The sequence below is a fragment of the Zootoca vivipara genome, chromosome 2 (genome assembly GCF_965207765.1).
Source record: "Zootoca vivipara chromosome 2, rZooViv2.hap1.1, whole genome shotgun sequence".
In the NCBI taxonomy this organism is placed as follows: Eukaryota; Metazoa; Chordata; class Lepidosauria; order Squamata; family Lacertidae; genus Zootoca; species Zootoca vivipara.
In genome coordinates, this window is record NC_142584.1 from 59,812,828 (window position 1) to 59,827,990 (window position 15,163).

General features: G+C 43.6%; 1 protein-coding gene across 2 annotated transcripts in view; it reads right to left on the minus strand.

Moving 5' to 3' along the window:
- CAMK2A (calcium/calmodulin dependent protein kinase II alpha) overlaps positions 1 to 15,163 on the minus strand; it is a 119,207-nt gene that overhangs the window by 11,757 nt on the left and 92,287 nt on the right. Inside the window, exons 9-14 of one of the 2 annotated variants that reach the window (XM_088663162.1) lie at positions 15,047 to 15,141; positions 13,338 to 13,460; positions 11,940 to 12,023; positions 9,120 to 9,162; positions 4,810 to 4,850; positions 497 to 529 (exon numbers count right to left, since the gene is read on the minus strand). In XM_088663162.1, the coding sequence (XP_088519288.1) occupies positions 497 to 529; positions 4,810 to 4,850; positions 9,120 to 9,162; positions 11,940 to 12,023; positions 13,338 to 13,460; positions 15,047 to 15,141 (419 nt within the window). The remainder of the gene's footprint in view (positions 1 to 496; positions 530 to 4,809; positions 4,851 to 9,119; positions 9,163 to 11,939; positions 12,024 to 13,337; positions 13,461 to 15,046; positions 15,142 to 15,163) is intronic. The other variant, XM_088663163.1, reaches the window with a different exon arrangement.

Sequence of the window (15,163 nt, forward strand, 5' to 3'; positions counted from 1 at the left end):
AGCCAACTGGTACACAGATTAACACAGAGAAAGGGAACCATTTGCTTCTCATCAGAACAACTCTGGTAGCTGGACTGCAACCACCAGTTCATCCCACCAGAGACGTATTGCAAACAATATTAGACAGCAGATTGACCATGGCCATGCCAACCACTTGGTCACCTGTGACTGAACAGTTCCAGCAAAGCCGTATAAGATGGCCTTCCCTTCATGGCTGCTTGGACTGGTGCAGCTTGCAGATCTGCTAGAGGAGAAGTTCCATGGAGAACCTTGCACTAGATAATGGAATTAGGTTCTCAGTGCTCTTGGGCTTCAACTATCCTTCTGCTCCAGCTGTTCCTGTTTAGAAGGATCCCCATAGGGGAGGATGCTGCTCTGAAGGAATTACTTTCAGCCCTGCTTTCCACACCTCAGAGTGATTCCCCAAAGCAGGGAGGGCTGGAACATGTTGAGAGGCCCAACATTATCAGCATTGAGGAAGACAAAGGACACTCACCATTAACTGAACGCTGGAACTGGACTTTCTTTTCTGGAAAAACAAGGAGAAGAGATAGGACAAGAAGAGACACAGAGTGAGAAAGAAGGAAGAGAGCAGAACATGGGCTGCAGTGGGTCCTAGGACACCTTTTTGCGATCCTACTAGAAAGGTGAAGAATTTGTGAATAAATCTGATGCTTAATGCCAAAGAGAAGTCAAATCTACCACAATGCAAACCATGCCAATCTAACTTTCCAGCACAATTAACAAATCCATCAGCCTTGTCCACTATTCTACGTTTGGACCCACAGATGTCTGCATCCCTATGAACCTTAATATCCTGACCCAGGGCAGGCCTCCACCTTAACATCACTAATCCAATCCAACAAAAGATTTTCTAATCCAATCCAACAAAAGATTTCTAAGCTGAAGAGGAACCATGTTTTGAGATCCGCAAATACTCACTAGTCATCAAGCTAAAACTGCCACACCAACTTCACTTGTGGACACGACAATATCTGAATACAGCCCTCCGCAAAAGAAATGCTATACTTTTCCAACCCTCCTTGCCAATGTGACTTTGCATCATTCTACTTGTGGCAGCAAGAAGCTGGAGACATTAAAGACTGGAATTGTTCACTTTGAATCCTAAAAGAATAAAGCCAGAAGAAATTCATATGATCCTCTACTGCACCGAATGAGGATGGGCATTTTACGTCTATAGCATCTCTGAAAGCCTTCATAGACAGTTACACTAGTGCTGAACAGTCTTGTTATTCACTAATCTAAATCTGCATTCTCACTGTGATCGAAATTTGTTGCTTCTCATCCTGTCTTCAGTGGTCACTCTTCTAAGGTCATGTCTGCACATCATTTTGGCATAATTCAGGTACTGTACCAGTAAAGCACTTTAAAGTCTTCACTATCCACACTGTAAGATGCAAGCATCTTGCCATTTGCAATGGTTATGAGATAATATCAGTGTTTGTTTGGAGCAGCCCAGTTATAATGCTATACATTGCACCAAATCAGAGTGGGGGTTGTTTAGGTGGGATGTGAATGCTGATATCAGAGCTAGGAGTGGCTTGCTAGGGCATGAAAAATACAAATGAAGTAGATGATGGTCACACTTTGAGCCAAGTGATTCCCTTTTTCTAGATTTGTGCAAGTGCAGCAACAAGTATCTGGGTGAGAAGAAACAGAACAGTGTGCAGGAATGTGATATCACATAGCTTTCACCAGGGATTTCTTTTAAAAGTGTGATAAAACCTTGAGAGAATGACTGAAACCACAGGCAAACTGCAATGTTTACATGGACTACGGCTGCAGTTTTTAGGAGTGGAAAGTCTGATTCATATAATCCCAGCATTGTACCAAAGACGGTATATCAACACAATACCAAATAGTGGAAGTGAGTTTATTTGCATTGCAGACATGACCTAAGAAGCCTCTTCTATGCCTCAAAGTAGTACTGAACAGCTCAAAGCAGAAATCCTGCAAATAAGATTTAAGACTTTTGTCTTTTGATTCTTGATTAGCTTCTCTCAACACAGTGCTTTAATGTACATCAAAAGAGAGGCACATCATGTCAGATTCCTAATTATCACTCAAGAGAGTCTTGAATAAGTTCTCTATTTCCTACCCCACAAATCCATTCTTGGCTTCTTCTTGGCTTCTTCACACTACTTCTTTCTGTCCTCTAGATGAAACTTGGGAAATGGATCTAGATGAAATCCAGAAAATGCAGCATCTAAACAGGCTTACCATAGGCATAGTGTAGAAGCCTCCATCCTAACCTTCTTCACTATTATTTATTTTAAAAGGTATCAAAACTGCATATATCTGGTGAGATGAAATGCATTCTATGAGCTACAGTAGAAAGAGCCCATTGGCACTTGGCGATCCTGACTGCTTTATTTCATCATATGATATCCTCAGGTGGCCCTCTACAGCTTCTTCTCCAAAGCCAACAAAAAGACAGAGAACAGACTCTTCTACAACTCTTAGATTTGGTACTTAAGCTATATATGATGGAGGTAGCTAGGCTCAGCTGCATGGTGGCTCCACTGAGAACATAGCAAGAACCAAGAAAGAACTGTCTAGGAAACCTTACTGGACGGTAACTGTAGAAGCAATTGACGCAACATGACGCAACACAAAAGTGGTGACCTTATTAAAGTAGGACGTACATACAATAAAAGGATGCAACACAGGGCAGTGACTTTATTAATTTAGGATGTAACAGGATGTGACATGGGGCAGTGATTGCATTAATTAACAATGTAACAGGATGTGACACAGGGCAGTGAACTTGTTGAGTATCCACTGGTTACAAGAGGGGCAAAGCCTCTTTTCTCAATAAACTATTGATGAAAGGGGTCCGTCGTCCTTTCTACTCTCCATGGATAGTATGTTTGCAGAGGTGGCACATAAATATCTATTTTTTCACTGAAAGATGTAGCTAAAGTAGGGGGTAATATCCTTTCTGCAATGGGGATGTTGCCATTACCATGTTACTTCAAACACATTAGGTAGGTTCTTTCTGTTAGCATGAACTGAGAGTTTCATCAGAAAGGCAAGCTAACCATGAGATCGTGAACTAGACCCCACAATTTGTGGTGCCAACAGCCATCTCCTTCCACAGAGGGGGATATCAAAATCAAACAAGGTGAGGGGGAAGGAGAATCTGCAGCCAAGCCAATTTGACAATTAAGTCAAGTGGGATTCCACTGCTGGGATTGATGTCTGTCCATCTGGGGGGTTTCTGCAAGGAAATGGAGGGTGAGATGACAGTGCCAGGAGTGGCTGTTAGCATAGGAAATAGGCAGATGGGCAAGCGTAAGTATATCTCTTGGCAAAAGGAACCCTGTTTAATCTTCTTCATTCTCTGAAGAAACCTTTGCCACATCCTCAGATAGCCACCAAGTCTCAATTTGGCACCGTGGAAAGAGATGCCAGGCACCTGTCCAGAATACTCCAGTTTGGTTTCCAGAAAAGAAAATCATTATAATATCAGCACAAAGCCATTCTTTCAAACGCTAGTATTCAAACTTCACAAATATTTCAGAGCTGGAATGAGTGATGTCACTGGAATGAGCAAACCTGTTCATCCATTAATCTGCATCTCTGCCAAATCAATGAACCAGGTTTCAAGGCATGACATGAGTGCTGCAAACCCAAGGGACCAATGTAGAATCAAAAACCTGGAGGAGGTGTGTGTGTGTGTGTGTGTGTGTGTGTGTGTGTGTTGGGGAGGATTTCTTGTGTCCCTAGTTCTGTTTTCAGGGCTAACCACTTTCTCCCCTCCTTTTGGGTTGATGACAGAAACTTCTGCATTTTCTCATCCCTCCCAGGTTTTCAGTTGTTCAGAAGATCAGGGCACCGTGGGAGACTCAGACTCAAATAAAACAGCAATGACCTATCTGAAAAGAAAAGGTGGCAGCTTAGCCCCTCGCCACTGCTCAGAGGCTCTAAACTGATGTCCTCAGGAGCCAATCAAAGAAAGAGTCATCCTTGCTCCCACTCCCCATCCCATCTCCCTCTCTTCCATATTAAGTGTCTTTCAGTTTGTCTTACCTGTCACAGCCCCCTTTACAGTATTAAGAAATGCCCTAGAGCCAATTCAAATGGTTGGGCAGGGAGATGTGGTAAAGCTCTCTTGGCAGATCCGTAACACCTCCAAATTCACTCAGGTGTTGATTTGTTTGTTTGGAAGTGCTTCCTTGTCAAGATATACCTTAACACAGGAAGATAACCTGCCAGGAAGAAGGCCTGCCTGATTTCTGAGGCACACTGTGGGATAATTCACTCCCACACAAGGACCATTGGAGGATCAACCTCCAAATTTCTGAATCAGTTGGACTTGTGAGTTACTGTCCTCTTGTGGGGCTGTTTCACCATGGCCTCCAAACATTTGGATTGGCTCTTAGCAGCTTAGAGTATTTCCCCAAAATGACCGTAGCGTAGTAACAGTAAGACGGTAGGAGAAAGGCACAAGCTTTTTTCCTCCTCTTTATGAAAAGAAAGCAGGAATGGGAAGAGATTCTGAGGATATGAGTTAGCCAAGCAAATTGAACGTGAGTCAAGGCATCGATTACTCTAAGCAGCAAACTTTGCTTTGGTTAAAGGTATTTGTTTTTCCTTTTTTGCTTTCAGAGTGTGGAAATGTATTTCATGATGAGAAGAGGATGATGCAAGAGATCCACTAATGCAAGGCCTTAACACAAAGGGCCTGGGCCACGTAGGGACCCATGACCACATAGTCCACCAGCCCAAACATTCCTGCCTTCTTGAGTACAGGCAAGCTGGTGGCTTTATGAGCCCGAAACTTACCTTGACGCCATCGTTCTTCTTGTTGCCACCACTTTTCCCTCCTGTGGAGAAAAAGTACCACGTCAAGAGGAACAGGCACGGTACCAGGGTCAGCACACTGAGAACCAGCAACATGAGGGGAGTAGTGTGAGAGCAGCAGAACGCAGGAACCGAAGATCACAGATTCAATGCCACCGCCTCCTCTGCTGGTAGCGAACTTGCTTTGCAATGATCCAGAGTTCTGGAGGAAGTCTCTTTCAGAAAACTATGAAGCTCACCAGCTGGATTATTGGGATCCTTCCCCGTGAAAAGCCACAGCCACTTGTCTTCTCGGACTCCCAAATCTTTGAAGGAACCAGCAGAATGGCCAGCGACGGAGAGAGAAGGGAGCTGAAAGAGCATTCTCCGACACTTGTTTCCTTCCTGAGAGGGCTCAAGGATCCTTCAGCATGGCTTACAGGGATTCAGTCCTGCCCTGTGCCATCACCCTCACCTCCTGGGCTTGCCTGCCCCGTTTCGCAGTCTCAGATACGAACGCTAATGGCTCAACTACGATAAGATCAGCGTGCAATTGCCTGCCTGCCTGCCTTTCTCACACTCTGCCTCTTTCGCTAATTTTAGACCCCCATGCTGGTGGGGTCATGTGCTACAATTATGACATCCTGACAGCTGCAGCCCACATTTTGACAATGATGAAAAGCAGACATCTTCCCCCATGCCTCCCTCCCCCATGACTATCCCAGAGCCAGCCTCGTCTCCTGGGACTGCAGCCCACTCATATCCCCCCCCTTTCCCTCTGTTGCCTTCAAATAGATTCTGAATGCATAAAACACAGAGATATGAAGCATGGCATAAGCACGCTTGGCCTGACTGCGGCTTCTGAGCAAAAGATGACCCGGATAACCCTACCATCAGTAACAATCACTACTCTGGTTTTTTTTTGGGGGGGGGACACACATCTGAACATGGAGGACAGAAAACTAAATAAAGGATCAATATTTGAATTCCCTGATTTCAATTTCAGTGGTGAACCCTTATCACTTTTAGAGCAGTCTCAGCTGGTTAACTCTCCTCCACCTCCACATTTTTTAAATACAAACTTCCTAAGCGTGTCATGGTAGACAGTCAACCTAATTTCCTAGATTTTTCCTCAGTGATTTAATTATGTCCCCATTTGACCTTGTTTACTCCATTCAATTAGCAACCAGCCTGCATTAGCTAAGCATCTTATGTTACCTTCCCCTACACTTTAGCATTTATTTATTTAAATTCTACCCAGCCCTTTCCCCTTCATCCAAGTGCTCATTGTGACTAAGTGTTCCAGCTTATAATATGCAGCCCGTGCATAGTTTGTCACATGTGTATATTGCATAGGTGTACTTTGCCACATGTGCATGCTGTAAGAAGTCACAACCAATTATGGTTTAGCGTTGCATGTACTCCATGTTGGAAGGCCAAATATTTTATTATTATCAGCTGTGATTGTGTACATACAGATGGCACATTATTTCCTACATGAAGCAGGAATGAGGAACCTTTTTCAGCTTGAGGGCCACGTTTCCCTTTTGAACAAGTTTCTGGGGCCACACGCCACACTACTTCTAATAATTTGGCCACATATTAAATGTAATCACAAACAACTGTCCCCCTGTATTTTCCAAGAGGCAATCTCAATTTTGTAATCCTTCTCCCCTAATATCTCTCCTCTCCCTATACGGTATATTTCGGGTGGAGCTGCAGGTCCACACAATAGCTCCCTCTCCAGAGTAGAAGATTAAATCTTGCCCCCGCCTTTTGGGGGGGTCATCCATAATTTAAAGAAAATCTAAAATCCTGCCAAATCAAGGTGATGTTGCGAATCTTCTGTTGTGTGAAGGGACGGCAGCCTTTCCAGCAAAGTGTCACAAAGCATTTTCTTTGTGATCTATGGGTAAACGATTAATAACTATTTATGAATGTGACGTGAGAAAAGACACGAGTCAGTGCCTGAGTTAAGGACTGATGTCAGCTTTCTGCCGTAGACAACTAAGCCACAATCCAGCACAGAGTTGTGCACACTTAAGCCTCTTGAAAGAAGTAAGTTGTGCAGTACTGCACAACCATACGTGTCTCAATAGGACTTACTCCTCACCTCCCCAGATAACTGTGTATAGGATTGCAGCTTAAGTGCACCTAACTGCGATCAATTGTAGTCCTGGTTGTGTATAATTACCTCCAAACTGTGAGCTTTTCACTTTGAGTAGTTATCACAGCGTGAAACCAGGGGAGGGAAGGAAAGAGGGGGAGCTTAGTGGAGCGGTGTGTGTGTGTGTGTAAAAAGCTGAACTGTAGAGTTGGAGGTCCTATGCATAAGAAGTAGTTTTCTTTCAATTTCAAAATTACGAAGTGCTCACTTTTAAGTAGCAAACATCCCTCAGTATCTCCCACCCATGGAGTGGAAGAATGCATGAATCTTATTAAGCCATATAGTAAATCCTTGTCAACCCTGTAGCGTAGCATCTCTAACATACATTCTTTCCACGTTCAAACTGTGCTGCTTGGGGACCTTTGGAAATAGGTCTGGGGTGGGAAGCCTGAGATTTTCTGGATCTTGTTGGACCCCAGGTTTCATCAGCTGCAGCCAACATGGCCAATGGTCGGAGGTCCAGCAACATCTGAGGTCCACAAGTTCCTGAAATAAGTAATATATGAGCTATGTCTGGACACCAAACGTTTGAGTCATACTCCAGGAATAGGTCTACAAGACATCAAGTGCTTTCTTTCCAGGCTACCACGACAAGGAAAGCCTTGCTGAGCTAGATGCCCTGTGAAATGAAAGGAGGCTGTGCGCAGAAACAAATCTTGGATGAAGTTCCTGACATAGCAGACAGCGACAATGCATATCGTGAATATTTAGGGAATTTTAAAATGACCGTTCATACATCAGTACTCCACCACCACCACCACTAGCAAACTAAATTATTTTACCAAGGTACTTGATCTATGCTGCAATTCTATTCATGCTTTCTTCTAGGTGAGTAAGCACCATTAAACACAGTTTACTTCTGAGAAGCAATTCACAGGAACACACAGATAGTTATTCTGTGCCACTTTCCCAAGCATAACCGATAACTGGGCTGGAGCCCAAACTTAAGAGGCAGGCTGCTGGTGCATTTATCAAGTCCATTTGTCGATCGTCTTTTCCTAAAATGTAAGACCAATAGGATGGTGAAATCTGGGGAATGTTATAGAATAGGAACATGGTGCAAACAGACCAACCCAAACATCCAAAAGGTTTTGGTGTATTGGGGGGGGGGCGAGACCTTAAGTTGTGCTGGTTTATACCAGGGATGAGAAACCCTGCCTACTGCCCCCAGGGACTCATGTGGTAGTGTGGGTAGGTGGCCAGTTGGCATGGCTGGCACAAGCAGTGAAGGCACATGTGGTTGACAAGCTGCAGGTTGGCTGCCTGTGATTTACCTAGTAATAAACCCCCTGAGTATTAGCAGTGTGTCAGTATGAAAAATAAGAGTACAGTATCAGTTCAACCACATCCACACTTTGCAATGCCCTATTCCCCTGACTGCACTGCAACCAGGAAGACCCAAACATCATATTAAAATGCAAGCTGTCTCCAAAGCATGTGATCTTCATTAGTAAATCAAAAGTCAACAATCCTGGATTTTTAAGCATGTCAGAACATCCCTATAGGATTCCACTGCAGTCCCAGTATCTTGCTTTCCAAATTGTATCTGCTTGTACAGTGCCGAAAGTAGCAACCTGCAGGGAAGCTGCAGAAATGCTAGAATTTCAAGACAACCAATAGGCAGCCTTGTCTACTGAGTAAAACCCAGCAGGTGGATTTATGCATTGAGCAAATCTGGGACAGGGGTCTGAAGGCATTTTCACACACAATACAAATTGACCTTCATTAATGCCAAACCAACAAGGGTCAGAATGTAAATTTAAAATGCTTCTCCACTTTTTTTTCTTTCCTGCATTAATGTTTAGCCGCAGATACAAATGGCAGAAGAATTCCAAAATGCTATCATAGCAGGGGTGGGGAAACCTCTGACGATGCAGTTGCTGTTGGACCACAACTCCCATCACCCCTGCTGCTTGGGGGCTGATGGAAACTGGAGTCCTGTCCAAAAACATCTTCAGGGTCAGAGGTTTTCCGCCCCTGCTTTAGAGCCATGGATTAAAATGCCCTGTGCCCAGTCTTTTCCAACAAAAGCCAGGATTTAGGGAGCCTGTCATGCTGGCCAGTCATATTAAGCACATATGACTAACATCCAACATATGAAGAGGCAGCAAGTCAATACTGTCCTGGACAGAGTTGGGTTACCTACCAGAAAAATTCCGGGTTGCTAGCATTGTAGTGAGGATTGCACCCTGAAATACACAAAAGACAAAAAGAAAACGGGGAAGCAAGAAACATCACTGGGTTCAGAATCAGGCCCAACCCTTCCCCCAACCCTAGTCTCCTTCCTCTTAAAAGGCATCTAGTGGAAAATGGAGCTGGCTGGGGCTCCAAGAGGGATGGATCTTTGGCATGGTTCCAGGGGTATGATGAATATAGTTTGGAGGTGGTATTAATAGATATAGCTAACTGTTTGCAGAAAACAAGTCACTGGATAGTGGCTCGGGGATTTTTAACTACTCTGCAAGTTTCTCAGTGATGGTAGCAGGGGTTTATTATAATCACCTTATAGAGACTCAGTATCCTTTATTGCAGTGTTAATGGAATTTCATCCTCTGATGAACAAGCAACATCCACGCTCTGATGAGACCAGGACAACTGGCAAGTTTCTAGCAGTCACTGATGAGGGCTTCACATTGTGTCTTGAGGGGAACTCCCTATATCTCATCTCTCCGTAGAAGCTGCAGCAGCAGACTCTAGTAGACACATCAGCGATAGAACTCCCCCACCCTGCCCGAAAATAACCTGCTTTCCTATTGTTTAGAGCTGTGCCCAAGCCCCAGATGGCTATATGGTACCCCCAAACTTGCTATACTGTATTGTGAAATTTAAAAATATCGGACATTTAGAAACAGATCTATATATATGGCATGGTTTGTTTGTTTTAAAACAGCAATTCAATTTTAGCACCTGATAATAAAATCTACCACAGCTATCACTATTTCTACTACTATTACTACACGTATCTGTTCTCACATAGCATATTGTCCCATAGATGTCAAAGAGCAGATCGGTCTCCTCACATCCATTTTATAGATGGGAAGACTAAGGTACAGGACTGAAGTAACATCTTCAGAGCCATTCTCTGCAAGTTAATAAAAGAACTGGTTATAGATCCCTGCTCTCCTTTGCCAAGCATTTAACACCGACTATCTCTCAGTTACGACTGCCCGTTTTCTTACTGGAAAAGAAAACACCTCACAAAAGGAAGGGGCAGTACTGTGCATAAAACTGTTTCTACTTTGTCAAAGAAAAACGGAGTGTAGACACAGATATTGCCACTGGATAAAGATGCTGAGCTGTACCCAGACATTCTCTGTCCGCTAGCACAAGAGCTCTTGTTGTACTAAAGTGCAGGTGAGTTTTAATGTTGTGCAACAGTTAATAATATTAATAATAATAATTTATTATTTATACCCCGCCCATCTGGCTGGGTTTCCCCAGCCACTCTGGGCGACTTCCAACAAAATATTAAAATACAATGGTCTATTAAACATTAAAAGCTTCCCTAAACAGGGCTGGTAGATGTTGTTCTCTTTGACATCTGGTGGGAGGGCGTTCCACAGGGCGGGTGCCACTACTGAGAAGGCCCTCTGCCTGGTTCCCTGTAACTTGGCTTCTTGCAGCAAGGGAACCACCAGAAGGCCCTCGTCGCTGGACCTCAGTGTCCAGGCAGAACGATGGGGGTGGAGACACTCCTTCAGGTATACTGGACCGAGGCTGTTAAATCCTGTGCAACAGCTGAACTAGTAAAAACTTGTTGTGCAGCAGATTGTTCAACCTGTGCAACAAAGTTACAAGCAACCTGCTAATGCCTTCTCTTCCACAACAACGTTGTGCAGTTGGAAAACATTTCACCAGTGGAACAAGTGTACCACTAGGGGACTAGAAAGCACCATGTCGGATACACCCTGCACGATGGAACTTAGCATTTACTCCCGCTGGTTGCACTGGACTCAAAACTTCCATCCAAATATAACTTTTCAAGAGGGGAAGTGAAAAAGGTCAACTGGACTAAGCCTCTTTGATACTCTTGGTCTCTCTCCTCATTTTTGTAGGTGGGTGCGGTCACACAGAGCATTTCCCAATTTCCCAATCAATTTCATGAGCTAGTAAGAGGACATGTATAATAGGATTACATTAACATAATTGAAGCAGTAACAGATTACTGGAGGAAAAGTAAACACAAATCATTATCTGTTTCCCTGCTCAGTAATCTTATTAGCCTCCAGCCCTGAGGCTGGAAACTTGCACAGTATTCAGAGGAAGAATAACAGCATGTGTAGATATCCAACAAGGCCTCGGAGGAAGGTGGTGATGGTGGCAATAAACTTCTTAGCTGATACTGAACTTTCCCCCTGGGCATAGGGCTGGCGGACAGTGATTTGAAAATGGTGAATTTGGACACTGGTCCCAATTTCATTGTCTTAAAGGATGTTCCATAGAAATCAATGGAAGTGCCCTTAAGGAATGCAGATTCAGTGATTCCTAGGAAACAACTTCAGTTTGCCCTAGAATCCTTAAAAAGGGGGGGATTTAGTCTAATCAGTGTTCACTTATCAAAAATTATTTTAGTGGACTTTATCAAAGTGCCACAAAATGGTGGCACTGCAGCACTAGTACCGCTCGACTGAGCCTGAAATGGGTTGTCCCTTCTGCAGACACTAGCATCTAATTATACAACAACAATCAATGGGGGCAGCGGGGAGCCACTGCTCTACTTTATCCTGTCATTCAGTGCATACGACCCGAAGACTTAATTAAGATATCTAGGAAGGCCTTTCCTTTCTCAGCACACAGGTGGCCATTCTGAAAGCCAATTTCTTGGAAGCCTCACAGCTTTCTTGGAAAGTCCATTCTTTGGAAGCCTTTATGAACACAGGAAGGCAGATGAAATGGAAAACTGTCTGGTGATGTACACCCATTTCCTAGAAGACCACCTACAAGTCAGAGAAGAGGCATGGATTACCTTTAGCTTCCTTCTGGCATTGAACTTCTTCAAGCAGTCCACAGTCTCCTGCCTGTGCATACAAGATGCCACAGTGGAACGGTGCTGTAAGGTAAAAAGAAAATTGCTCAGAAATGGAAGAGAATAGAAAATAGAGAGGTCTTCCCCCCCCCACACACACACCCTGTTTTAAAGCAACCTGGCTTCTTTTACTTGTGGTATTCCTTGGTTTGCATGAACCCATGTGTCCTAATCAGCACTTGTTCCCTGCCCACTGTAACCAGGTAAGATCAGTAAAATCTTTTGGGGAGCCTGTATTTGGAGACTCCAGCCTTTGTGCAGTGGGTTAGCCTAGATAACTCTCAGCTTCTTACACCTTTGTGCAGGGTGGTTATTTCATGGCTACACATACAAGTCTAAACTCTGCACCATCTCTGTGTCTCTTGAATGTGCACTCATGTATTAGGCATACGTTTGAATTCTCCAAGCAGTATCAAATAAAACTTTAATGGTTTGTACAAACTAGTTTTCCTGCTTATTCATTTGTCCCTTATTTTGCTACACCAGAGATTCTGGAGATGGTTCATTAGGTTGTTGGTGACTTAGGTAACCCTCCCCAGTCTGATTCTCTTATGCACTGATGGCTCAGACTATTGTCCTTTTCGAGCGCAAGGGACATTCAAAACAGAGACCTGAATATAAATGTTCCACCCCTTTAGGGAGGAAACCCATAGTTTAAAAATCTATGTAGTTGTGGCAGCGACACTTGATAGACAGAAGTACACAAGTAAAAAAATGTTCCAGGAAATAAACTGAGGATATTGCTTTAATGATAAGCAGCGGGGTTTGGGGGAAGCATCCTATATAGGCTCGTTGATTCTGAGTGAATGAGAGCTAGAGTTGTTTTTTTCTTTAAAAAAACTTGTCAAAGTCCTCTGTAACAGTTTTATTCCAAGAGCACAGCCGAGTTACAATAAGGGCTGTGGAAATAGTAAAAGTGCATCTCAAACTGTTATTTCTATAGATCAGAATTACTAGTACTGAAGGTCTGGTGGAAAACAGGAAAAGTGATTTTAAAAATTATGAGCTTTGCACTCCTCTGAAGCTGTTTTTCCCTCCTGGGAGCCCATCTTGATTGCTGTAAGTGGACTGCATGAACACAGACACTTAGTAAGTGCCATCAGCAAATGGTTCAGCGTTGTTGTTTTTTGGAGCCACATAGCCAGTTGCCCATAATAAGCATATACCTATGGCATGTAGCTCATATGATACAATGCTTATTAATCAACATGTGAACAAAGGATTACTCTGTTGTATGTGTGCTACATAACTGAAATGTATTTTGTTCCATTGAGACCCTCTAAAAAAATAACTGCTTTTCATCCAGACAATCCTCGGGATCTGGGCAGTTGCACTTACTGATATCCATGGGTGCTTCAGAGCTTCAGCCGCTGTGATACGTTTGGATGGGTTGATTGTCAACATTTTATTGATGAGATCTTTTGCTTCAGGAGTGACAGTATCCCACTCGGGAGAAGGAAACTGTAAGAGCAAAGGGACAGCACTACTCATAACAATACGATCAGGAGCTCCCCCTCCTTTTTGCATCATCCATGCAGTTTGGCCTATTTGCACACTCTCTTTTTCACACTATACAATAATGCAGATTTGAGATAGGGAAGGGGGGAAAGCATCCATTTTTGTAGGAAATGGTCTCTGACGTGCACAGGATACTGTCAGAGTTTGTTAATATTTTTGCCACTGATTTCCACCCAGCAGCTTTTCTTAAAAACGAAAACAAAAAACAGTTTCACAAGGCTGGGTGCATTTCTTGCTAATCCCAGTCAATACAAGGCAGTAAACGTAGCACAGAATGACCACTGGGAGGGGGCCAGGTGCTGAAAATGCTCTGCCAAACCCTGTTCTCTGCTGAATTGCTATCCAGCTGCAGGTTTGCCAGCTTGTTAACACACACACAGCAAAAAATGAAAACATCCACGGAGCAGCCCTGTTGCATGGCCTTTGTGTGCACTGAGGAGAAGCCTTGCCCTTGCCCTTGAACTGTCACAGGGTGGGGTGGAAGAGGCTGGCAGCTAGAAACTATCAGTACTTTGCACAGTATCTTTTTGGTGTGGATTTTCACAACTGAATTTTGTAAACTTTTATTTTTTGTGTTCATCCACTTGGTGGGTAAAGCTGGAGGAGAGCCAGGTGCATGGCTGCAATTTGCATGTTCATTCTAGGTCGCCCCATTTGTCATCTGGTCCAGATCCACTTTCTTAGTTCCCTTAATGGCCCATCACCCAGGCAATTGCCTCACCAGGAAGCTAGCTTGACTATTCCAAGATTTAGAAGGAGAGGGGCAAGTATTAGAAAGGGCTTGGCATACAGCCTACTCCCCCTACAAAACTCACAACACTATCAAAAGCTCTGCGTGCCTTGGGATCAGGTAGCTAAAGAAAACCTGTTCCTACATAAGCTTGCCTGCACACTGAGGTCAGCAAGGGTGTTCCTGAAGTGAGAGAAGTTGCAACCAAAGAAAGGGATATTTTAATTGTCAGTTATGGAAGTCCCTTCCCCAGAGAAACTCACCTGGCTATCTTTTCAACAACAGGAAAATACCTTTTTATTCTCCCAAGCCTTTTAAGCTTTGAGTTTTAACCATTTAAACCTCTGCTTTTATTAGGGGGCCCTGTGCTTTAATTTGCTTTTTCTGATTTCTTTCTTTCTTTTACTGTTGTAAACCAATTGCGTAAAGGGTCATATACAAACCCATTAAATAAACAGATACAAATTATTTCCTTTAAAAAAAAGAAAAATAAATATTCCCACTTAGCTCACTATATTTTTTCCTCACAACAAACTTGTGAGGTAGGTTAGGCCAAGAGACTGAGACTGGCCCAAGTTCACTCAGGGAGCTTCACAGGTGAATAAGGATTTGAGCCCAGGTCTCAGAGTCCAACCTACTAACCACTTCACCACACTGGTTCTCAAATAAGCTTTCAGACCTGGTGCTCTGTGTCTGTGTGTGTACAAAACAAAGCGAGAGTTGAGAACTCTTTAAAGAAATGATGGTATGTGAAAAAGGAAGAGAAAACAATGAAGGGTTTGGGAGTGGGGTCACTTACATCATAGGCTCCAGCTTTGATCTGCTGGTATAGTCGATGTTGATCCTCATCCCAGAAAGGAGGATAGCCAACCAGCAGAATATACAGAATAACTCCTGTGTGAGACAAGGACAGGCA